The sequence below is a fragment of the Lepidochelys olivacea genome (assembly GCF_965140295.1).
Source record: "Lepidochelys olivacea isolate rLepOli2 genome assembly, chromosome: 5".
NCBI classification, from domain to species: Eukaryota; Metazoa; Chordata; order Testudines; family Cheloniidae; genus Lepidochelys; species Lepidochelys olivacea.
Genome location: NC_140415.1, coordinates 82,593,258 through 82,615,165, shown reverse-complemented (window position 1 = coordinate 82,615,165; position 21,908 = coordinate 82,593,258). Strand labels below are relative to the sequence as shown.

General features: G+C 42.2%; 1 protein-coding gene across 1 annotated transcript; it reads right to left on the bottom strand.

The window, feature by feature from the left end:
- Positions 1–204: 204 nt before the first annotated feature.
- Positions 205–15,463, bottom strand: ISOC1 (isochorismatase domain containing 1). Its single transcript, XM_084628089.1, has 5 exons — positions 14,144–15,463; positions 7,521–7,640; positions 7,140–7,343; positions 6,675–6,791; positions 205–1,742 (listed from the first exon to the last, which is right to left on the bottom strand). The coding sequence occupies exons 1-5, from the start codon at positions 14,441–14,443 to the stop codon at positions 1,596–1,598; spliced, it is 888 nt and encodes a 295-aa protein (XP_084484215.1). The 5' UTR covers positions 14,444–15,463; the 3' UTR covers positions 205–1,595.
- Between the last annotated feature and the right edge of the window lie 6,445 nt (positions 15,464–21,908).

Genomic DNA, 21,908 nt, shown 5'->3' with positions numbered 1-21,908 from the left:
TGGTGATCATTCTTCAAATTTTAGAGCACAAAATAAGTTCTCTCAAAAACATAAGCAAATTGGGCCATACTCTGCCCTTAATCTTGGCACCAAATTTCCATGACATCTATGGGAATTTCACAGGCAGCAAAAGCTAGAGTAAGAGCTATGGTAAATAATAGCTTTTAGGATTCTCCATTCCACAAATACCACAAGAGTAAGAGAGACAGTAAATGTTAACATTTTATTTGCTTTAAACATATAAAGGTTATACAATTCTTTTAGAGCCATCTTGTGGGGAAAATAAATCATTTCAAACAATACATTTACTGTAATTTTTATTCCTAAAAGATCAGTATTTTATACCTAAAAGATCAGTGTTCAATAGTTTTTTCATCTCCTAAAAAAAAAAAAAAAAACCAACAACAAAAAACCAAAGGTTCTAAAGTTACATTCTTGTTGTAAACGTTATATAACAAATTTTAACCCATTTGAACATGAAGACAGTGCCTTCAAGAAGAACAATCGTGTTAAAGTTTAGTTCCAGCTACAAAATATATAGCAACAAATTACAGATGTTCCTTTTTAAATTACGCTTTTAGGCTAGATTCCAATCAAATTCCAACATCAGTGCTGCAGAAGTTTGCAACACACTTGAAAAGTTTTTTCAGGGCTTGCTTGGCTTAATGCAGAAACCAGATGGAGTTTATTAAATCTAGTCATAAAAGGATTAAAACAATCTGAGGACATTTCTAGAAATAATTAGCCTTCAGTAATCGAAACTGAAAGAGTTTAAGATTTTTTTTTCCAATTTTAAATGCTGGTAGTCTCCCACTAGCTGTGAATTACTGTAAACCAATCTTTTAGATCATCTCATTAACAAATTGACAGATTTCTTTATAATTTTGAAAGGAGCAGTGACCCAATGATTGCTTCCATCTGGAACTTGTAGTTGAAGTACAGAACATTAAAACAGGATTAGGGAGTCAAAAGTCTGGAATAATCAAGAATCAACGTAGTCCACTTCAGCTACACAAAATAATTAAGCCTAAATTGTTGCTTGAGCTACTTGGTTTGTCTACTGAATAAGACAAGCATTTAGCTTTTATTCTAAAAGACAAACAATGTAAACATGTAGTCCATCTATTTTATACTACTGAAATTCTCTATTAAAATAGTTTAATTTATGCACAAAGTTAAAGCATATTATCACATCACATTTACCTCAATCAATACAAAAGTGAAGCAAAATATCACAGTACTCTTTTACAAAGTGAACAATCAAGAGATTTCACAGAAATGTGCACTTTTTGGAGAAGTGTAACAATCAGTGGATATAGTACAGACTAACAGGCACCTCTGTTAAGTTTTTTTTTTTAAATAAATAATAGAGCATCTGACAATAAAAGCATCTGATGGTACTCAAGGTCTTTGACAGCTGTGATTAAACAGAACACACTGGCACCCAGACAAATTTTGCTAAGGCAAGCACAAATACGCCAACTTTTAGTTTTATAGTTCTACTGAAGTTAGTGTGAGAGTGTGCACGCATGTCTGCTTACAACTTTAGTTCTTCCTTAAAGATGACAATGTGCTGCTCTTTCAAAAAGCCCTCTTTATACTTTGGAAAGGAGCCCTGATTCTGGAGCACTTGCCTTAATGATGTTTTGAATTTCTTTGAATTTTGGATGGTCTTTATCAGCTACCAGCTGCAGCAAGATGGCCTCACTAGTGGTAACTATTATTCCAGTGCGAGCAAGACGCTAAAAGAGAAAAGAACAGAGACAGGAAAAGGTGACACCCTTGCAACTGTGGATAAGCACATACAGTATACCAAATGGAGAACACTTTTAAAATATTCACTAAACAAACAATAAAACCTGTGCTGTTTTGCCCCCAGTATTTACGGATGGGAAGGATAAAACCAGGAGGCCAGTGAGAATTAAGAGCGGTGCGGGGAGGAAAAAGTCAATTCCATTTTGTTATGGAATATTAAGGGGAAGGACAGTCTTGGATTAAAGAAAAGGCATGGTACTCAGAAGGGTTTCTTTCTCCAGTTCAGATCTTCTATGTGAATTTAAGCATGTCACTTCCCTCTACGTGAATGTTTTTCCATACATAAAGTGAGGATTATACTCCTCCCACAACACAGCAGTTTTGAAAAGCTTATCTCATCCAGTGTTTAAAAATTTGAGATCCTCAGATAAAAGATGCTATGTAGGTAAGACGCATTATTATAAAGAAAATAAGTTAGCTGCTACTGACGCTGAATTTCCTTTTTCAGAGGTTGTTAGATACCATCCAATACCCTGTTCATGAGATTATACAGTGCCCTGGAACCAGCAGTCTTGTGAAAGTAAGAGAGGAAGACTCTTTTACAAGCCTTAGCTGTTGACTGTAATTCACTCATATTAGTCAGACAGCAATAATTTTTATTAACAATGCAAAGATTATACTTAGCCTGTAATGGGACATTTACACAAAGAACTCTTCTGAAAGACTATAAAATGTTCTCAAGATAAAAGTTAAAATTGTTAGGATTAAAAGAAACCACCTATATTTTAAGTTATTTCATACAAATACAATTAAATTCAGTAATGTTCTGTCTAGCTCCAAACATCTTGCAGTGCATGCAAACCCTGGAAGGCTACAATTGCTGTCTGTAACAGCAGGATATTCTAATGTATCCTGGAGAGAGGCTGGCTCCCTCTGCTAGGCCAAAGCTCCACAGCAAAGAGTTATTCAGCTGTTTGGTGACTACATCAGATCCCTGCCTCACTGATATTGTAGATCCCTATTCTGGGTCCTGTCTACCTCCCATGCCCACTATTCCCATGGAGGGGACAGTGGGTAGGAGAGGAAATGCAAAGGAAGTGGACTTTCCAGGCTTGGTCTCTATTGTGAGCAGTGGAGGAAAAAAGTACCCTAACCTGTTATGAGGGGTTGGGATCTTTACCCCTTGGTAGCTAGTTTAGGCAGTTGTGGGATACGCATCCCTATATTCATATCCCCCACATTATTGTCGTAATCTTTGTACAGGGGAAAATCACTATTTTTAGCTAAGTGTCTTACCTTATACAGTAAGCATGTAGTTTGTAAAACAACAAACAAATGCAGATTGTTTCCTTCAAGTTAACACTTTCTGCACGAGAGCATGGCTGTAGGTTTTAATCTTAAATTGCAAAAAAGAAGTGCATTCTCCAGCACTGTAGTGAATAAGTAATCCACATGAAGGTCACACATATTTTTCAGTTAAAGATTTTAAAATATATTGCCGGTAACGTTTCATAGAGTATTTCTCGGTGGAAATGTTCATTATCTAACAACAACAGATACATTTTCCCTGGGTCATATACTTAAACAGATACAAGCAGCAAATGAAATAGCCGAATTTAAGTACCAAACATGTGGACTTGAGGCTCCCGTTAGAATTCCCAAAATGATTATCAGAGCACTAACTATTAGGAGAGAGTTACAAATCGGAGCTGGAATGGAATGAAAACTGGTTAGGGAAAAACAAGAGACTCACTCACACTTAAAAGCAAAAACAAAAATCCTTATCCAAAAAATGCAAATGATAAAGCACTACCAGAAATACATTTCAGAAGTATAGCTGAAATCTGTGTTCATGTCAGTAATGCATGTGTCATTAAAACAGAATTGCAACAGAGAGTGGGCTGTTAAAGAAATACATTTAAGAGAAGAAAACGCTGAGGGTAAAATTCACCCTGTGAAGAGGTGAGACATAATGGTCACTATCTTGTGGGCTTAAATGGTTCTGAAAGTAGCATACGCAAAGGTATATGCCTCTTCTCTATAATGGCTAGTAAAAGTGTAAATGACCTAGCTTTGCATTAGCTTTGCAGATCTGCTTTAGGAAACCATTAACCTCTTCAGCCCAAGAGGCAAAACTGTTTTTCCACAGAATGGGCTATTAAATGTCTTAGGAAAAGACTTGGGCACATCTACATGTACAGCGCTGCAGCTTCGCTGCTGCAGCGTGTCCAGTGAAGACACTGTATGCCGACAGGAGAGAGTTCTCCCACTGGCATAATAAAACCATTTCCACAGGCTCTCCCACTGACATAGCGCTGTCCACACCATCGCTTATGTTGGTGTAATTTATGTCACTCAGGTGGTGGTTTATTCACACCCCTCAATAACATAAGTTTTGCTGACATAAGCTATAGTGTAGACATAGCCTTAGGGCTTGTTCACACTACCACTTATGTCAGCAACTGAGGAAACTAACAGGAGCCTCAAGATAGCTTGAGTTAGCATTCAAAAATTTTGCTGCTTAACTGATTACTTATACTTGTTCAAGCATAACAAAAATCTAACTTATTGTAAAACAAATGTCTTTTAGAGCTTTCTTCATGATGGCAAAAAAAAATCTCAACATGCAGGACTGAATTCTAAATGGGGCTACATAGATTTGTATATATCTAAAAAGTAACAACAAAAGAGGAGACCACAGGATGAAAGTTGTCTTCTTCAGCTTTGACTACACTCACGTTTCATGCAGGATTCTCCTTGATCAGAATCTAAACATTACAGGGCAGTCACCCCATCATGTGGAAGGAGTAATCTGCACAGAGTAGAGCAATGCAGACAGGGCTGAGGGCAGCAGAAAAAAAGGCTGACACTAACATTGGATAGAGTGAAGACCTATTCCTGTTTTTTGCCAGAATGTGTCTCATTATACAGAGTACAATCATTCTGACGTGTACATGGGTCTAATTTGAAAATTTTAAATGCACTGTACACCAATAATTTAGAATCAAATTGTGTTAAAGTGTCTACATAATAGCTTGTAGTTCTACAGTACCCTCTACTAGAGGATCTCAAAGACTTGCGAGCATATCTGAAGTAACACATATTAATGAATTAAATCTACACCACCCCATGGGATAGGTAAATTTAACCTGTAAATCCAGTGAAAGGGAAAAAAATTGAAGGCTTTAAATATTTCTTCTTATGGTGTATTTAGCCTAAACCAGAGGTTATCAAATGTTCTGAAATCATGGAACACATCTTAAGACAATCAGTCCCTTGATCATACAACATTCCTGTATATGCCTTCCTGTTTCCTGGTCCCCATTTCCTCAGCCATGGTCCCTGAAGACAGCATTCAATTCCTCTCCCCTATAATATTAAGCAGCAGCCCTAATATAGGCTCTTCGTTGCACAAAGGAAACTAGAAGCTTGTAGAGGTGGCTGGAAGTGGAGCCAGTAACATGTAACCTGTAAGCTCTCCACAAAGAGCCAGGAAGTGCTCTCTGAACTACATTTTGAGAACCACTGACATTTACCCCAAACTCCTCAAATAAAGAAAAGTTATCTAGAACCAATTAATTTGTCTGAAGTGCCCTTCTAGGAGCTTTGAGTGAGTGCAGCTATCTACTTTTTTATAATTATAATGGATCTATTCTGACTGAACAAAATCCAGGACTTGTCCAGGGCGATTCAAAATCTATCACAATACACAGAACTGTGATTTGTGTGTGCATGCGCGCATGAAAGATATGTGTTGTTTGTTCTAAGCAAATGTACAGAAACAGCAAAACCACCAAAATTTTGGTTTTTTCTGTTGCCGTACATATTAAGTAATAGTAATACTGCATTAGTTTCCAGATGAGTCTGTGACTTATTTTTCTGATAGTAGTCCTTGTGCATCATATGCATTATGTGGCAGATTTCATTAAGCTCGCACTTAATCAAAAAGATACTGCATTTTTATCAAATGCTCAATACTGCTGACTTTACTTAAGCTCTGAGGTTCTAGGAGACATAGAATAAAAAAAGGAGTTGCACACCTTCTAGGTGACTGGCACAAAGTTATGGAATTATTGTTCGTTTTAAGAGTTTAATTTTCAACTATTCTGCTAAAATCCAGAGCAAAAATTCCCATGTTCAGTGCAGATACAGTTCTCTTTTCCATCCTGGATTTTTAACACAACAGTGAAGCTTGCAAGCTAGTTAGAGTACATTGTTTTCAATAAAACCACCATGAAGTTGTGTATGAAATGTAGCTGCACTTTTAAAATTTTCTAGCTTTATGTACTGTCACTTCTGCAACATTTGTAACATATTCAGTTGGACTACCAGAATTTTTCTAATTGTGATGATGAAACTTTTTAAAAATCTGGACTTTAAATCTTTTTAGCTCCTTAGAGGCAAGTAGGAGTTTTACTGAATTTGCTGCCTTTTTTATTTTTTTTTTTTTGCACATTAGAAGGCACTTCAGAACTGGAGCCCCTTTATACTTTGAAGTGAAGTGTTTAACGGCAGTAGCATGCCGAGCAAAATACCATTCTGAACTATAAAAAGTTGTATAGTATTTTTATACAGTTTCATAGAGAATTCTGTCTTACGAGGTCACCCAAGGGGCCACGAAAAGTCAGTAGTTTTTTAAAATATCCAACATTTCATGATAAGCTCCCAAATTCTGACCTGATGTCCCCAACCCTGTGCTCTGCATATAGACACGTCACCAAAATGTTTACGTTTTTTAAAAAATCCTGGCCCTCCTGTTGCATGGTGACCTATTCTGTGGATGACTACATGACTAACACCTCTCACTGAGTTAGTCACTTGCTGTAATGCTTGTGACTTTCTCAATGGTTTGTAACAATAAGAGAACCAAACATAGAACCAAGATGTAGAAGAAAGTCTGCCTAAATTATGCATGTTACCTCAAGGGCAAACATTCTGTCCATCATACTTCTTGATGAGGTAGCATCTGCTACAATGTGAACTTCCAGACCTCTGCCAACCAATTCCAACGCTGTTTGCTGGATGCACACGTGAGTCTGTCAGAAAAATACCAGCATTATAAAAGTATTTACAGGATTACCTGGAACTACAGTACAAGATTAAATTAGGGATCAATCCTATAATTTTCCCAAACATTAAATTAATAATTAATTCAATGGGAGTTCTGAATGCAAACTGCATAATTGCAGGATCTGGCCTTGTAAACTCGATTTATATCTAAGTATCTTATGAGATTATCCGCTCTGAACAACTGAAATGATCACAACTTAACCTTTAAGTGGTATCTGGACTATAACACTGATTTGCGCAAAGACATCAATATATAAACACGTTTTCAACCATACTATAGTAATAATACAGTACTATAACAAACAAGTACATACTTCTACTCCAAACAAGACAACACTGCGGACTCCAGGAATATCTGCTAATGCAGCTTCTACTTCTGGCAATACCATAGAAAATTTTGTTTTTGGAAGCACAAGTTTAACTCCTGTTAAATCAATTTCTTGCACGGTGCTTCCAAGGCCTTTGGGATACTGTTCTGTCACAATGACTGGAATTCCTAAAATCCGTGCACCCTGGAGCTGCAAGGAAAAAAAAATCCACAAGAATAAAACAGTTATTTAAGCATGAGAGGAGTGAACGTACAATATTTAAATCTGGACTGTATAAGACACCAGTCACTGGTAGTATCTGTGCATTGATGATAATTTGCAAATATTTTTGTAGTGCAGGGGGAGGGGGAAAATCAGTAAACCTACCAAACGTTGTCCTACACTGATGATATCACCAAAATATTTGATAGCAGGTCTGAATCTTTCTTGCATATCACAACAGAAGAATACAGTGCTTGAAGGTGTCAGGTTGCCCAATGTAGTTATCTGAAAACAAAAATACAGATTTAACATCACCGTTTTAATTCAATTAAATTTTTAAATGATTAGTAAAAAAAAAGGAGGAGATTTCTGGAATGAAAAATAGTTTTTTTAAAACTATCAGCATATGGGTTGAATGCATACTGAAGAACAAGAAAATTAGGGGGGAAAAAGGACCTTTAAGAATTTTATTTTATTTTGTTCATTTGTTTTTAAAACTAACATGTGGCAATCAATTAAATATTGACCCAGACATGCAGCAGTGTTGCAGTAACCAACAGGAATCCACAGTTTTATCAAGTGAGAGATGCACTCAGGACAGTTTAAATACACAACAAGACTTGTATACTTTAAAATATAACTGCCAGTCACCGGATTTAACCTTTTGACAAACATACATCCAATTCTGCAGCCACAACTAAAGGGACATTACTTAAACAAACTTCTCACAAAACTGTTTTACCTACTAATGTTACAAAGTAAAACTTAAAAGCGGTATAACTGAAAGTTTAAAATAAAATTCTCTTTCTATATACTTTGTATGAACTCATTTTCTTTGGTTCCACAGTATAGTCAATGTCTCCTGTTTGTGTGGTCCTTTCACCTTTCAGATAGTTTACTTTTGGGTTTGCTTTGCTGTTCACCTTTACAAAACTTGTAGGCATCCTTTCTGCTTCTTTATGATTCTAAAAATGGCTTCAAGCTTTTTCTAAATATTTTTCTATTTCATCTTTCAAATATGAAATATCAAGGCTGTTTGGTCCTCAATTCCTTCTCTTTGCTGGAGAATCTTGGCCAGATGTTTGTAAGAGGAATGGTGATGTTACTGGGGCAGTACCACAGAGGCCACACTCATCATACCTTCCCCCTCCCCAGTTTCCTCCATAAAAGGGGTAGATATACTGATTCTTAATGGTAATATTCTAAATGTATAAGGATTCCCTAAAGTTGATTTTGAAATGGAATATATGGTGACCTTTGTGAAATTAATGTGCCGTCTTAGTGCAGTCCACAGTGACCATAACATTTTGTACAAACAGCAGTCTTATGGTATGTCTAAGCTGCAATAAAATGCCCACGGTTGGCCCAAGACAGCTGACCCAGGCCAGTCAGGGCTGTTTTATTGCAGTGGAGACATACCCTCGGAGGCCAAAGCTTGAATCAATCTGAAAAACCAACTACTCCCTAATACTTAGGTTTTGTCTAGACTAGGATTTAAAGGTGTGTGTAATTTGGTAATCTAACCATTTTAAATCCTATTCTAGGCAGGGCTCTAGAGGTGGCTATTCTAGATGGGCAGAGAGAGCTGCATCAGGTTACAGTGTCATGTGACATAAGGTCTTTTCAAGATCTTGCTGGGGACCATCTCCACCAAGACAGCAGCAAGGGCCTGATATTCCTAAAAGGGATCAGGAGAGGGAGATGGAATCAAGAATTAAAAAGGTTTATTGGTTTATTTGTTTGGCATTTTTTCCCTTACAGTTCAGCTTTTAAAAGAGCGTATTTTAGTGCTGATAAAACTTGACAGTATGGTGGCTGGAGCCTTCAAACAACTGAACATGTATTTCATGATTAGCAGCAGTGTAAATTTGGCCACATTGCATTGGAATCCAGAGTTGGAAGGATCACCTCTAGGAGCAAGATGATAGCTTGTTTTACACGTCAATTTACTCTTTGTCCTCTGAGGCTTTTAATAGCACCAGTAGTGTAATGGACACTAAGGGCTGCACTAAGGTGATATGCTAATTTCGCATAGGTCACTATAATAATGAGTTTTTAAGTCTATTTTTGAGATACTGTAAAGCACTGTGACGTATAGAGTACTTGATTTGGTTATGAAAGAGAATAATGTTACAAAATAATGGTTTCCACATAAATGTTAAGACAAAAACCAAAACATTTTGCCAGCAGAAGACATTACTCATGACAATGTTCTGTTATACATACTTTGTTTCTGTTATTACCATTTATAAAACTGGAAAGTCAAGCATCCAAAAGCTAGGAAATGCAGAATGAAGGTTGCTTGTGCATAGACAGTATGATGGAGTCTTTAACTGTATAGTCACACTATTTCACCTTCCAGGACCCCCACATCCATCAGTGCATATAATGGACAGTGCTCAGGGAATGAGGCAGTTGTTCAGTATTTCATTTTATCCTCTTCATACAATGTGTGGTCCCAAGCTTTGTTTACTGCACACCATGCAAATTCTTCACTGAATACAGCATTATTAATTTCCTCACAGGCTTTTCTATTATACTCACCACACAGAAACATTATTGAATTTACCTTGACAACTTCCCTGTGAAATAGGAAAGTAGTAGCTCCATTTTACAGACAGGGAATTAAAAGATAAAATTGAAGCTGGAGAGGGGAAGGCTGGCAGAGCAGGCAGAGCAACCCAGCTCCACGTCCCTGCAGCTCCTAGGTGGCGGAGAGGCACAAGCGCCAGCTGCTGCAGCTCCCATTGGCCAGGAAGCACAGCTAATAGGAGTTGTGGGGGTGGGGCCTGCAGGTGCAGGCAGCATTGACCTCCCCCCCCTCAACCCCTCTGCCACCTAGGAGCTGCAGGGCCATGACAGTGGGAGCACCCCACCCCGAGGTAAACATCCTCCCACACTCCCAACCCTCTGCCTCTAGCCCTGACCTCACACACCCAAACTGCTGCTGCTGGCCCAGGGGCTGCCTGAGTCGGGCAGTCCCTGAGCCAGCACCAGCCACTACAGAAGTCATGGAAAGTCACAGAATCCATGACTTCTGTAAGACTTGCAGCCTTGTGTATAACTACTGGTAGACAATTAAGAATTTGACTGGCTGACACCCTGTATTGCAACAATGCAGCATGTCTACATTAAGAATTTACATCAGTGTATGTATACCAGTGTAAGTAAATGCAAGTTTCCCTGATAGACATATCCTAATCTGAAGTGTGTAAAGTAGCTTTCAGAAAAGACCATACAGAGACAAAATTAATACAGAGCGAGGTTACAACCCTTCTGAACTTCGGAGGGATGGAGGAAGGAATTGAATATTTCAGTAGAAGAAACCAGGCAGTGCTGTCCCTTTCTGAGCATTAACTGGTACAGTAATCAAATTTCTCTTCCTTTCCCGATGTCTAAATATCTATCACAATTACAATGAGTTTATGGAAGGAGATATCTGAATGGCTGATGATTAGGCTATGCGTATGATAAAACTATACAAGTTAAGGGGTCAGCAATTTGTTGTTATTGGGTTTTTTTAAATCATTTTATTAAAAAAAATTAGGTATCTAGTGCAACCGCCCTCCCTATCACACTCGTGCAGATGAAGGACTTTTTTCTTTGACTAACATTTCCCAGTTAATCCGAAACATGCAATTATGACTGTATTAGACCAGAGGTTCCCAACCTGAGATCTGGGAACACTGGCTGCTGGTTCAAGGTGAGCTGGCTGGTCACATGGTGATCTTTCCACCTCATTACCAGCTGCTAAATTACATTCAGAAACAGCTAAGATACATTAAAGATGTATCTAATAATGTATCTAATCTGCTCTAATTTTACCTTTTCATCTAAACAATTACATGAAAAACCTCAGAGATGTAATGGCATCACCAATGAGAGGGCAGGCTGCCCACGAGACTGCTGCTGTACTAAAATGTGATCCACACAATGACAGCGTTTGGCAAGTCTGTATTAGACTAAAATGGAGTAATATGTATATGAGGTTTAACAAGAATGTATTACCAGATATCACAATACTGACTTTTCAAGGTCAAGATAAAAATTATGGCCCAGTTCTTCAAAGAGATGTGTGCAGGGATGTCAAGTTCAAGATAAAAGATATGCCCTGGCCCTGCTAAGAAGTGAGTGTGGGGGATCCCACTGAAGTCAATGGTTTCAACATAGGGAACAACCAGCAGAAGTCTTTGCAGAAGTGAGGCCTGTACTTGCGGTGGAAGGAGTCTTATCTGTGTCATTAATGACACTTTAAATTATTTAAACTAATCTTAAAATCCTGTAGTTTTCTTGTCACAATTTAGCTGCCTATTTTGTCTTTAACTCAACTCAGAAAGGCCTCACTGGTCAGTTTCATGGAGGGGACCTCATCTTTTCATGTTTCCAACTCAGCAGTATAATGTCACTTTAAATTAACAATGGCTAGATGACTGAAGTCTTTTTCTATCCCCAAACACACAGTAAATTTGAGGATGGAAAATAATTCAGACCTCTAGACATTCCTTCTGTTAATGTTTGTTCCACATAGTATGTTTTCTTGCCTAGTTCTGACTATACCAAATGATGAGGTTTCCATCACTTCCTTGGGAGACTTGGTAAACAAAGGAACAGATACTAAGAGGGGTCTTTGACACATGAGCAAAGGAAATAACAAAAAATACATAACATTCTGGGTGTAGGGAACAGTATTTAGTCGTAAAGCAGTGGTTGTCAACCAGGGGTGCATGTACCCCTGGGGGTACATCAACTCATCTCGATAATTGCCTAGTTTTACAGCAGGCTACATAAAAAAGCATTAACAAAGTCAGTACAAACTAAAATGTCATACAGACAATAACTTGTTTATACTGCTCTATATACTATACACTGAAATTAAGTAAAATATTTATATTCCAATTCACTTATTTTATAATTATATGGTAAAAATAAGTATGCCATTTTTCAGTAATAGTGTATTGTGACACTATTTGTATTTTTATGTATGACTTTGTAAGCAAGTAGTCTTTAAGTGAGGTGAAACTTGGGGGTACACAAGACAAATCAGACTCCTGACAGAGGTACAGAAATCTGGAAAGTTTGAGAGTCACTGAGAAAGAGGGAGTCTGACCTGATAACCTGCTAGGGCACAGGACTCTATTAAGGCTAATTTATGAATAACATCCCAAAAAGTATTTTCTGGTGATACAAAGAATAGCCATATTCCAAATAATAAAAATTATTCATTTTTTACATTGCATTTCCAACTCATCCAGAATTTCTGCCTGACAGAGAAAAATTAATTGACTGCAGCTAAAACATGAACATTCCTCTCCATATAAAATTCAATTTTCATTACTGAAAAATGGTTGACTTTTAAAACTCCCTACACTGGAAAAAGAGAAAAGTGATGCAATTTTGTTCTGAATGCAGTCATTACAGCACGACTGGCATAAATCTCTGGTATGCATGAAGATATCTTACTATGAAAAACACGTACTATATCTGTCTAGCAGTCTGCTATGAAGCCAGTGAGTTACTATCCTATAATTTATCAGAAGCAGGACTGAATATAAAACTGGGGACATATAATGCATGGTACAAAGCTCTGGCACAATAAAATTTGTAATTAAAGATTAATCTTTGTTTTCAATGTTGAACCCTGACCCCAACCTCAACTCCACCTTAGCACAAATTAAGTTGAAAGAAAAGAAAAGAAAAGAAAAGAAAAGAAAAGAAAAGAAAGCACAGGTTGTCTATTTCAAATGACAAATGTTTACTGTTTTATGTACTGTACCACCTTTGGGGAAAATATGGTCTGATTCAATGACAATAAAACCAAGATTCAAGCGTGGCTGTAAGATACATGTGTTTCTGTGAAGTGCATTAGGTTACGGGCTTAATAAGATAAATGTATCCATATAATATGAAATGTAGGTTTGCTGTATTGCTTCCTCACAGATTTAGATTTTGCCTGGTCCGTTCTTTACTCTGCACTGAAGTTTCCCTCAGACATTGCAATTACAACGCTAGTCAGAAAACATGGCACTCACAGACACTGCTATGCAATCCTTTTTATAATCTGTCTTCTATATTGCGTCATATTTAAAACGAAGACATTTATTGCAACATGTGGAAGCTCTGAGATTTCTTGAGGATAACTGTATTTATCATTTAACTATTTGGGAAATAATAAAAGTGATAACTAATAAATCCTCTCTCTAAACTCTGGTCACAACTGTAAACATAGAATTCTACATGCGCATGTAAAGAGAAATTGGGGTTATATTCCTTCAACATTCATTTTCCAACAGAAATTTTAGAACAGGTTACATAAGAGAGGGGTGGCTACAGGAGGGGGTTTCAACAGCCTGTGTGGACTTTAGAGGGAAGCAGGCAGTGGGTGTGAAAAGGGGTGTGTGCCTGAGAGAGAGAGGTGGCTGGGGGCTGTGGCACTGGAACAGTTTTTACAATGAGGATGCTGGATGCCATTGAAAAAAAACTGTGAAGCCTGTATATAAGGGAAACCACTTCAGCACCCCCGGGGGGTGTGTCTTAAGGAGACCTGAAGCGCGCTGGGAAAGTCTTAGTTTAAAGGAATGGGGGGTGAGGGGAAACCAAGGCAGGGCCCCTGCAGGCTGAGAGATGCCGGGAGCGCACTCATGCAGACAGGGTGCGAGGCGTGCGCTTCAGAGAAGCGAAGGAGTGTGAGTCACCCCCATGTGCTTCAGGGAGCCCATAACTCCGAGCGAGGCAGGCACAGGGAGGGCGGGAAGCTGTGGGACGGGAGCTGGCCCTGGGGTCGCTCTCACCTGTATCTGCAGCGGCACCAGGCGCACCTTGCAGCGCTCGCTGACCAGGAAGCCCTTGGGCAGGTCGATGTACTGGCTCCACTCCTCGGCGAAGAGCTGCACCACGAACTTGCGGTGCATGTCGAGCTGGTCCCCGTAGAGGCTCAGGAACTTCTGGATCAGCAGCTCGTAGCCGGCGCCGTGCGGCACGGTCGAGGGCCGGGCGAAGACCGAGAAGCAGAAGAGCACGGGCACCGAGCCGCCGCCAGACCCGGCCGGGCAGCAGCCCCCGCCGCCCGCGGGAGGAGCAGCCGCCGCCATGTTCAGGGGCAGCCGCTCAGGCGCCTCCCTGCGGCCCAAGCTGCCGCAACTGCTGCTCCGCCAGCCGCTCCCGCTCCCGCCCCCAGGCAGACGGGCGGCCCCAAATCCCGGCTCCTGCTCCGCCTCCTCACCATGAGGCCCAGCCCAGGTGCCCCGCTCCCAGCCCAGCGGCGTTTCCCCCGGCTCAAGGGCTCTTCACCCTCAGCCCGGCTCGCTCCCCGCCTGCTAGGAGGAGCCGAGGCCCCGGCCTGGCCGCGCCGCCCCGCTGCTGAGGCAGGCCCTCTGCACGGGGCTGGATGAGCGCCCGAGGACCGGGCCCTGCCGCTGCACGGCCCCAGAGGGTCCCCTGGGGCGGCGCCGCGCTCACCTCAGCTGGGCTGCCCTGGCGTCCACGCCTCAGATCCGAGTGCAGGATCGGGGCCTCGTACTGCAGCGCCGGGCCCCACCATTAGCACTGAGAGGACGACGCAGATAGCAACCTTCCCCTTTTGCAACTAGGTGCAGTCTCCGCCACGCAAACGTGACCATCTTGGCTACTGCTCAGGACTTGCTACCGCCTGCCAGGGTTGCAAATCAGGAGGGATGGGGGTTTGGTCGAAAACGCTCACGGTTTGCTTCCTCCTTGCTAATGTGCCAAATTGATTGTACTGCCTGGTCCAGGGGTTGTGAATCAGGAGGGATGGGGTTTTGTGGTCGAAAAGACTCACAATTCCCTCCCTCCTTGCTAACGTGCACAGTTGATGTATTTGATGATTGAGAGGTGCGTGAAAAGGGAGGCAAGGTTTGGGGTTTCGGAGCATGCCCATGAGCCCAAGGTAATACCAGAGTGGCCCCTTTGATTTTTTTCACTGGCTTCATCCTTGGTTATTTCCAATTACTTGGCTGCCCATGCACCTATCACTGGTCCAGGGATGGTTGTGAATCAGGAGGGATGGGGGTTTTGGTCGAAAACACTCACAATTTGCTTCCTCCTTGCTGCTTTTATAATTTGCATTGTACACATGGACACAAATACCGAGAATAATTTTTTTTCAAATAAAAAACATTTATTATAATCTGATATATAAATAAAAAATATTTTGGTTGCATTATGTTTTGAACAAGAGGCATTTAAATATAATGGGTTTTTTGTTGTGTTTTGTTTTTTTGGTAAAGAAGGGAACTATGCACATTTTTTGCAGTTGTACTCTTTCTTCTCATCAGTCAGGTAGTCTTGATTGGTTCCTTCTGTAATGCATGGTATAGATGTCCACCTCTCGCAAGAATCACACTTGACCTTTGATAAGTAACCGTTGATTAAATTTAATCACAAAAGTTATAATAACAGGTTTCAGAGTAGCAGCCGTGTTAGTCTGTATCCGCAAAAAGAAAAGGAGTACTTGTAGCACCTTAGAGACTAACAAATTTATTTGAGCATAAGCTTTTGTGAGCTACAGCTCACTTCATCGGATGCACATACTTTGCATTCACTCATGCTATTCCTTCCATATGTCAGCATTACCTAACATATATGCCTGTCAGCATGATGAAAATGTTTACTGATGTGGAATTTTTATGGCATTTATTTCTCATACAATTCTATGTTTCTTGCCATCGTGCAATCCTCACTTTCCTTTTCACAGTTGACAAGGTTGCGGTATATGCAGTAGTCCTCCACGCTTTCTTAAAAATAAATATATGAAATGATGAATATGTTACAACCAACACTGAAAATGCAAATCTTGATTTATTAATTAATGTCAATGTTAATTTATTTTTTAATGTCAATATTTTAATCCAGTCACTGGTTTGAACGTATCTTTTTCTTTTTTGTGAGTCATATTTTCTCAAATTTTTACCGCACCGGTATATAAAACTACAAATTTAATTCAACTGGTCAATCAATAGCAACCATTCACCCCATTCAAATTTTTGTGTACTTAAAGATATTATTGATTCATAGTCATCATTACAGAACCAAACCTGTGAGATATCCCACTTTAGGGGTATTAAGATAACTGTCTGCTATGTGACATAATTCCACTCTTCCTGTTATCTTCACATGTGCCTCATGAGTCCACAGTATATGGTAGAAAGTAATTACCTGACTCCTACAACACATGATGAAAGAAAAGGCACAATTTCAATAATATTTGATGAATCAATCCCATTAACAAATACATGTTTAGTGGTACTTAAATATACCTCATCACTTATCCAGCTTCTCGGTTTCAGGCAATGAAAGGAAGAGCCATACACTTTTATGTTTCTCACTTTGGCCTCCAGTCTCTCTGTGTGTTTGGTGATCATTATAAATTTGACTAGAAAAAAATATTAACACATATTACATGCATGGTAATACAGTTTCCTTTTTCTCTGTTTTACTACTGTGAATGCCGCCACTTTGTACATGAAAACCTTTAACAGTTCCATTTCTGAAGTATGTTAATCTGTTTAAGGGTATGTCTACACTACGAAATTAGGTCGAATTTATAGAAGTCGGTTTTTTTGAAATCGGTTTTATATATTCGAGTGTGTGTGTCCCCACAGAAAATGCTCTAAGTGCATTAAGTGCATTAACTCGGCGGAGCGCTTCCACAGTACCGAGGCAAGCGTCGACTTTTCCGGAGCGTTGCACTGTGGGTAGCTATCCCACAGTTCCCGCAGTCTCCGCTGCCCATTGGAATTCTGGGTTGATATCCCAATGCCTGATGGGGCTAAAACATTGTCGCGGGTGGTTCTGGGTACATATCGTCAGGACCCCGTTCCCACCCTCCCTCCCCCCGTGAAAGCAAGGGCAGACAATCATTTCGCGCCTTTTTTCCTGAGTTACCTGTGCAGACGCCATACCACGGCAAGCATGGAGCCCGCTCAGGTAACCGTCACCCTATGTCTCCTGGGTGCTGGCAGACGCGGTACGGCTTTGCTGCACAGTAGCAGCAACCCATTGCCTTCTGGCAGCAGACGGTGCAATACGACTGGTAGTCGTCCTTGTCGTGTCCGAGGTGCTCCTGGCCACGTCGGCTGGGAGCGCCTGGGCAGACATGGGCGCAGGGACTAAATTTGGAGTGACTTGACCAGGTCATTCTCTTTAGTCCTGCAGTCCTATTGAACCGTCTTATGGTGAGCGGGCAGGCGATACGGACTGCTAGCAGTCGTACTGTACCATCTTCTGCCAGGCAGGCAAGAGATGAGGATTGCTAGCAGTCGTATTGTACCATCTTATGCCAGGCAGGCAAGAGATGAAGATGGCTAGCAGTCGTACTGTACCATCTTCTGCCAAGCAGCCATGAGATGTGGATGGCATGCAGTCCTTCTGCACCGTCTGCTGCCAGCCAAAGATGTAAAGGATAGATGGAGTGGGTCAGAACAAGAAATAGACCAGATTTGTTTTGTACTCATTTTCCTCCTCCCCTGTCTAGATCACACTGCAGTCAGTCACAGAGAAGGCGCAGCGAGGTTAATCTAGCCATGTATCAATCAGAGGCCAGGCTAACCTCCTTGTTCCAATAACAACGATAACTTTGGTGCACCATTTCTTATTGGAACCCTCCGTGCAGTCCTGCCTGAAATACTCCTTGATGTACAGGCACACCCTTTGTTGATTTTAGCTCCCTGAAGCCAACCCTGTAAGCCGTGTCGTCAGTCGCCCCTCCCTCCGTTAGAGCAACGGCAGACAATCGTTCCGCGCCTTTTTTCTGTGTGGACGCCATACCAAGGCAAGCATGGAGGTCGCTGAGCTCATTTTGGCAATTAGGAGCACATCAACCACCACACGCATTATCCAGCAGTATATGCAGCACCAGAACATGGCAACGCGATACCGGGCGAGGAGGCAACGTCAGCGCGGTCCCGTGAGTGATCAGGACATGGACACAGATTTCTCTGAAAGCATGGGCCCTGCCAATGCATGCATCATGGTGCTAATGGGGCAGGTTCATGCTGTGGAACGCCGATTCTGGGCTCGGGAAACAAGCACAGACTGGTGGGACCGCATAGTGTTGCAGGTCTGGGACGATTCCCAGTGGCTGCGAAACTTTCGCATGCGTAAGGGCACTTTCATGGAACTTTGTGACTTGCTTTCCCCTGCCCTGAAGCGCATGAATACCAGGATGAGAGCAGCCCTCACAGTTGAGAAGCGAGTGGCGATAGCCCTGTGGAAGCTTGCAACGCCAGACAGCTACCGGTCAGTTGGGAATCAATTTGGAGTGGGCAAATCTACTGTGGGGGCTGCTGTGATGCAAGTAGCTCACGCAATCAAAGATCTGCTGATATCAAGGGTAGTGACCCTGGGAAATGTGCAGGTCATAGTGGATGGCTTTGCTGCAATGGGATTCCCTAACTGTGGTGGGGCTATAGACGGAACCCATATCCCTATCTTGGCACCAGAGCACCAAGCCGGCGAGTACATAAACCGCAAGGGGTACTTTTCGATAGTGCTGCAAGCTCTGGTGGATCACAAGGGACGTTTCACCAACATCAACGTGGGATGGCCGGGAAAGGTGCATGACGCTCGCATCTTCAGGAACTCTGGTCTGTTTCAAAAGCTGCAGGAAGGGACTTTCTTCCCAGACCAGAAAATAACTGTTGGGGATGTTGAAATGCCTATATGTATCCTTGGGGACCCAGCCTACCCCTTAATGCCATGGCTCATGAAGCCGTACACAGGCAGCCTGGACAGTGGTCAGGAGCTGTTCAACTACAGGCTGAGCAAGTGCAGAATGGTGGTAGAATGTGCATTTGGACGTTTAAAGGCGCGCTGGCGCAGTTTACTGACTCGCTTAGGCCTCAGCGAAACCAATATTCCCACTGTTATTACTGCTTGCTGTGTGCTCCACAATACCTGTGAGAGTAAGGGGGAGACGTTTATGGCGGGGTGGGAGGCTGAGGCAAATCGCCTAGCTGCTGGTTACGCGCAGCCAGACACCAGGGCGGTTAGAAGAGCACAGGAGGGCGCGGTACGCATCAGGGAAGCTTTGAAAACCAGTTTCATGACTGGCCAGGCTACAGTGTGAAAGTTCTGTTTGTTTCTCCTTGATGAAACCCCCCGCCCCTTGGTTCACTCTACTTCCCTGTAAGCTAACCACCCTCCCCTCCTCCCTTTAATCACCGCTTGCAGAGGCAATAAAGTCATTGCTGCTTCACAGTCATGCATTCGTTATTCATTCATCACACAAATAGGGAGATGACTACCAAGGTATCCCAGGAGGGGTGGTGGAGGAGGGAAGGAAAATGCCACACAGCACTTTAAGCACAGCACTTTAAAAGTTTACAACTTTAAAATTTATTGAATGACAGCCTTCTTTTTTTTGGGCAATCCTCTGTGGTGGAGTGGCTGGTTGGCCGGAGGCCCCGCACCGAGTTCTTGGGCATCTGGGTGTGGAGGCTATGGAACTTGGGGAGGAGGGCGGTTGGTTACAGAGGGGCTGCAGTGGCAGTCTGTGCTCCAGCTGCCTTTGCTGCAGCTCAACCATACACTGGAGCATTCTGGTTTGGTCCTGCAGCAGCCTCAGCATTGAATCCTGCCTCCTCTCATCACGCTGCTGCCACATTTGAGCTTCAGCCCTGTCTTCAGCCCGCCACTTACTCTCTTCAGCCCGCCACTTACTCTCTTCAGCCCTCCACCTCTCCTCCCAGTCATTTTGTGCTTTCCTGCACTCTGACATTATTTGCCTCCATGCATTCGTCTGTGCTCTGTCAGTGTGGGAGGACAGCATGAGCTCGGAGAACATTTCATCGCGAGTGCGTTTTTTTTTCTTTCTAAGCTTCACTAGCCTCTGGGAAGGAGAAGATCCTGTGATCATTGAAACACATGCAGCTGGTGGAGGAAAAAAAAGGGACAGCGGTATTTAAAAAGACACATTTTATAAAACAGTCGCTACACTCTTTCAGGGTAAACCTTGCTGTTAACATTACATACATAGCACATGTGCTTTCGTTACAAGGTCGCATTTTGCCTCCTCCCACCGCGTGACTACCCCCTCAACCTTCCCCCCTCCCTGTGGCTAACAGCGGCGAACATTTCTGTTCAGCCACAGGCAAACAGCCCAGCAGGAATGGGCTATACTGAGTGTCCCTGAAGAAAAGCACCCTATTTCAACCAGGTGACCATGAATTATATCTCACTCTCCTGAGGATAACACAGAGAGATAAAGAACGGATTTTGGTTGAATGCCAGCAAACATACACTGCAATGCTTTGTTCTACAGTGATTCCCGAGTATGTGTTACTGGCCTGGAGTGATAAAGTGTCCTACCATGAAGGACGAAATAAGGCTGCCCTCCCCAGAAACCTTTTGCAAAGGCTTTAGGACTACATCTAGGAGAACCGCAAATGCCAGGGCAAAGTAATCCTTTCACATGCTTGCTTTTAAACCATGTATAGCATTTTAAAAGGTACACTCACCAGAGGTCCCTTCTCCGCCTGCTGGGTCCAGGAGGCAGCCTTGGGTGGGTTCGGGGGGTACTGGCTCCAGGTCTAGGGTGAGAAACAGTTCCTGGCTGTCGGGAAAACCGGTTTCTCCGCTTGCTTGCTGTGAGCTATCTACAACCTCCTCCTCATCATCATCTTCTTCGTCCCCAAAACCTGCTTCCGTATTGCCTCCATCTCCATTGAAGGAGTCAAACAACACGGCTGGGGTAGTGGTGGCTGAACCCCCTAAAATGGCATGCAGCTCATCATAGAAGCGGCATGTTTGGGGCTCTGACCCAGAGCGGCTGTTCGCCTCTCTGGTTTTCTGGTAGGCTTGCCTCAGCTCCTTCAGTTTCACGCGGCACTGCTTCGGGTCCCTGTTATGGCCTCTGTCCTTCATGCCCTGGGAGATTTTCACAAAGGTTTTGGCATTTCGAAAACTGGAACGGAGTTCTGATAGCACGGATTCCTCTCCCCAAACAGCGATCAGATCCCGTACCTCCCGTTCGGTCCATGCTGGAGCTCTTTTGCGATTCTGGGACTCCATCATGGTCACCTGTGCTGATGAGCTCTGCATGGTCACCTGCAGCTTGCCACGCTGGCCAAACAGGAAATGAGATTCAAAAGTTTGCGGTTCTTTTCCTGTCTACCTGGCCAGTGCATCTGAGTTGAGAGTGCTGTCCAGAGCGGTCAGAATGGAGCACTCTGGGATAGCTCCCGGAGGCCAATACCATCGAATTGTGTCCACAGTACCCCAAATTCGAGCTGGGAACGTCGATTTAAGTGCTAATCCACTTGTCAGGGGTGGAGTAAGGAAATCGATTTTAAGAGCCCTTTAAGTCGAAATAAAGGGCTTCACTGTGTGGACGGGTGCAGGTTTAAATCGATTTAACGTTGCTAAATTCGACCTAAAGTCCTAGTGTAGACCAGGGCTAAGAAAGGTGTGGTAACCAGTTACCTTTCAGAATCCATTGCTTGTCTTCCACCTCCTCCAAAGCATGTCATCAAAATTGTCATCAGCATCACTTGAATCATTGTTTGAAACATCTTGCCCTACATACTTCTCTTCTTCCAT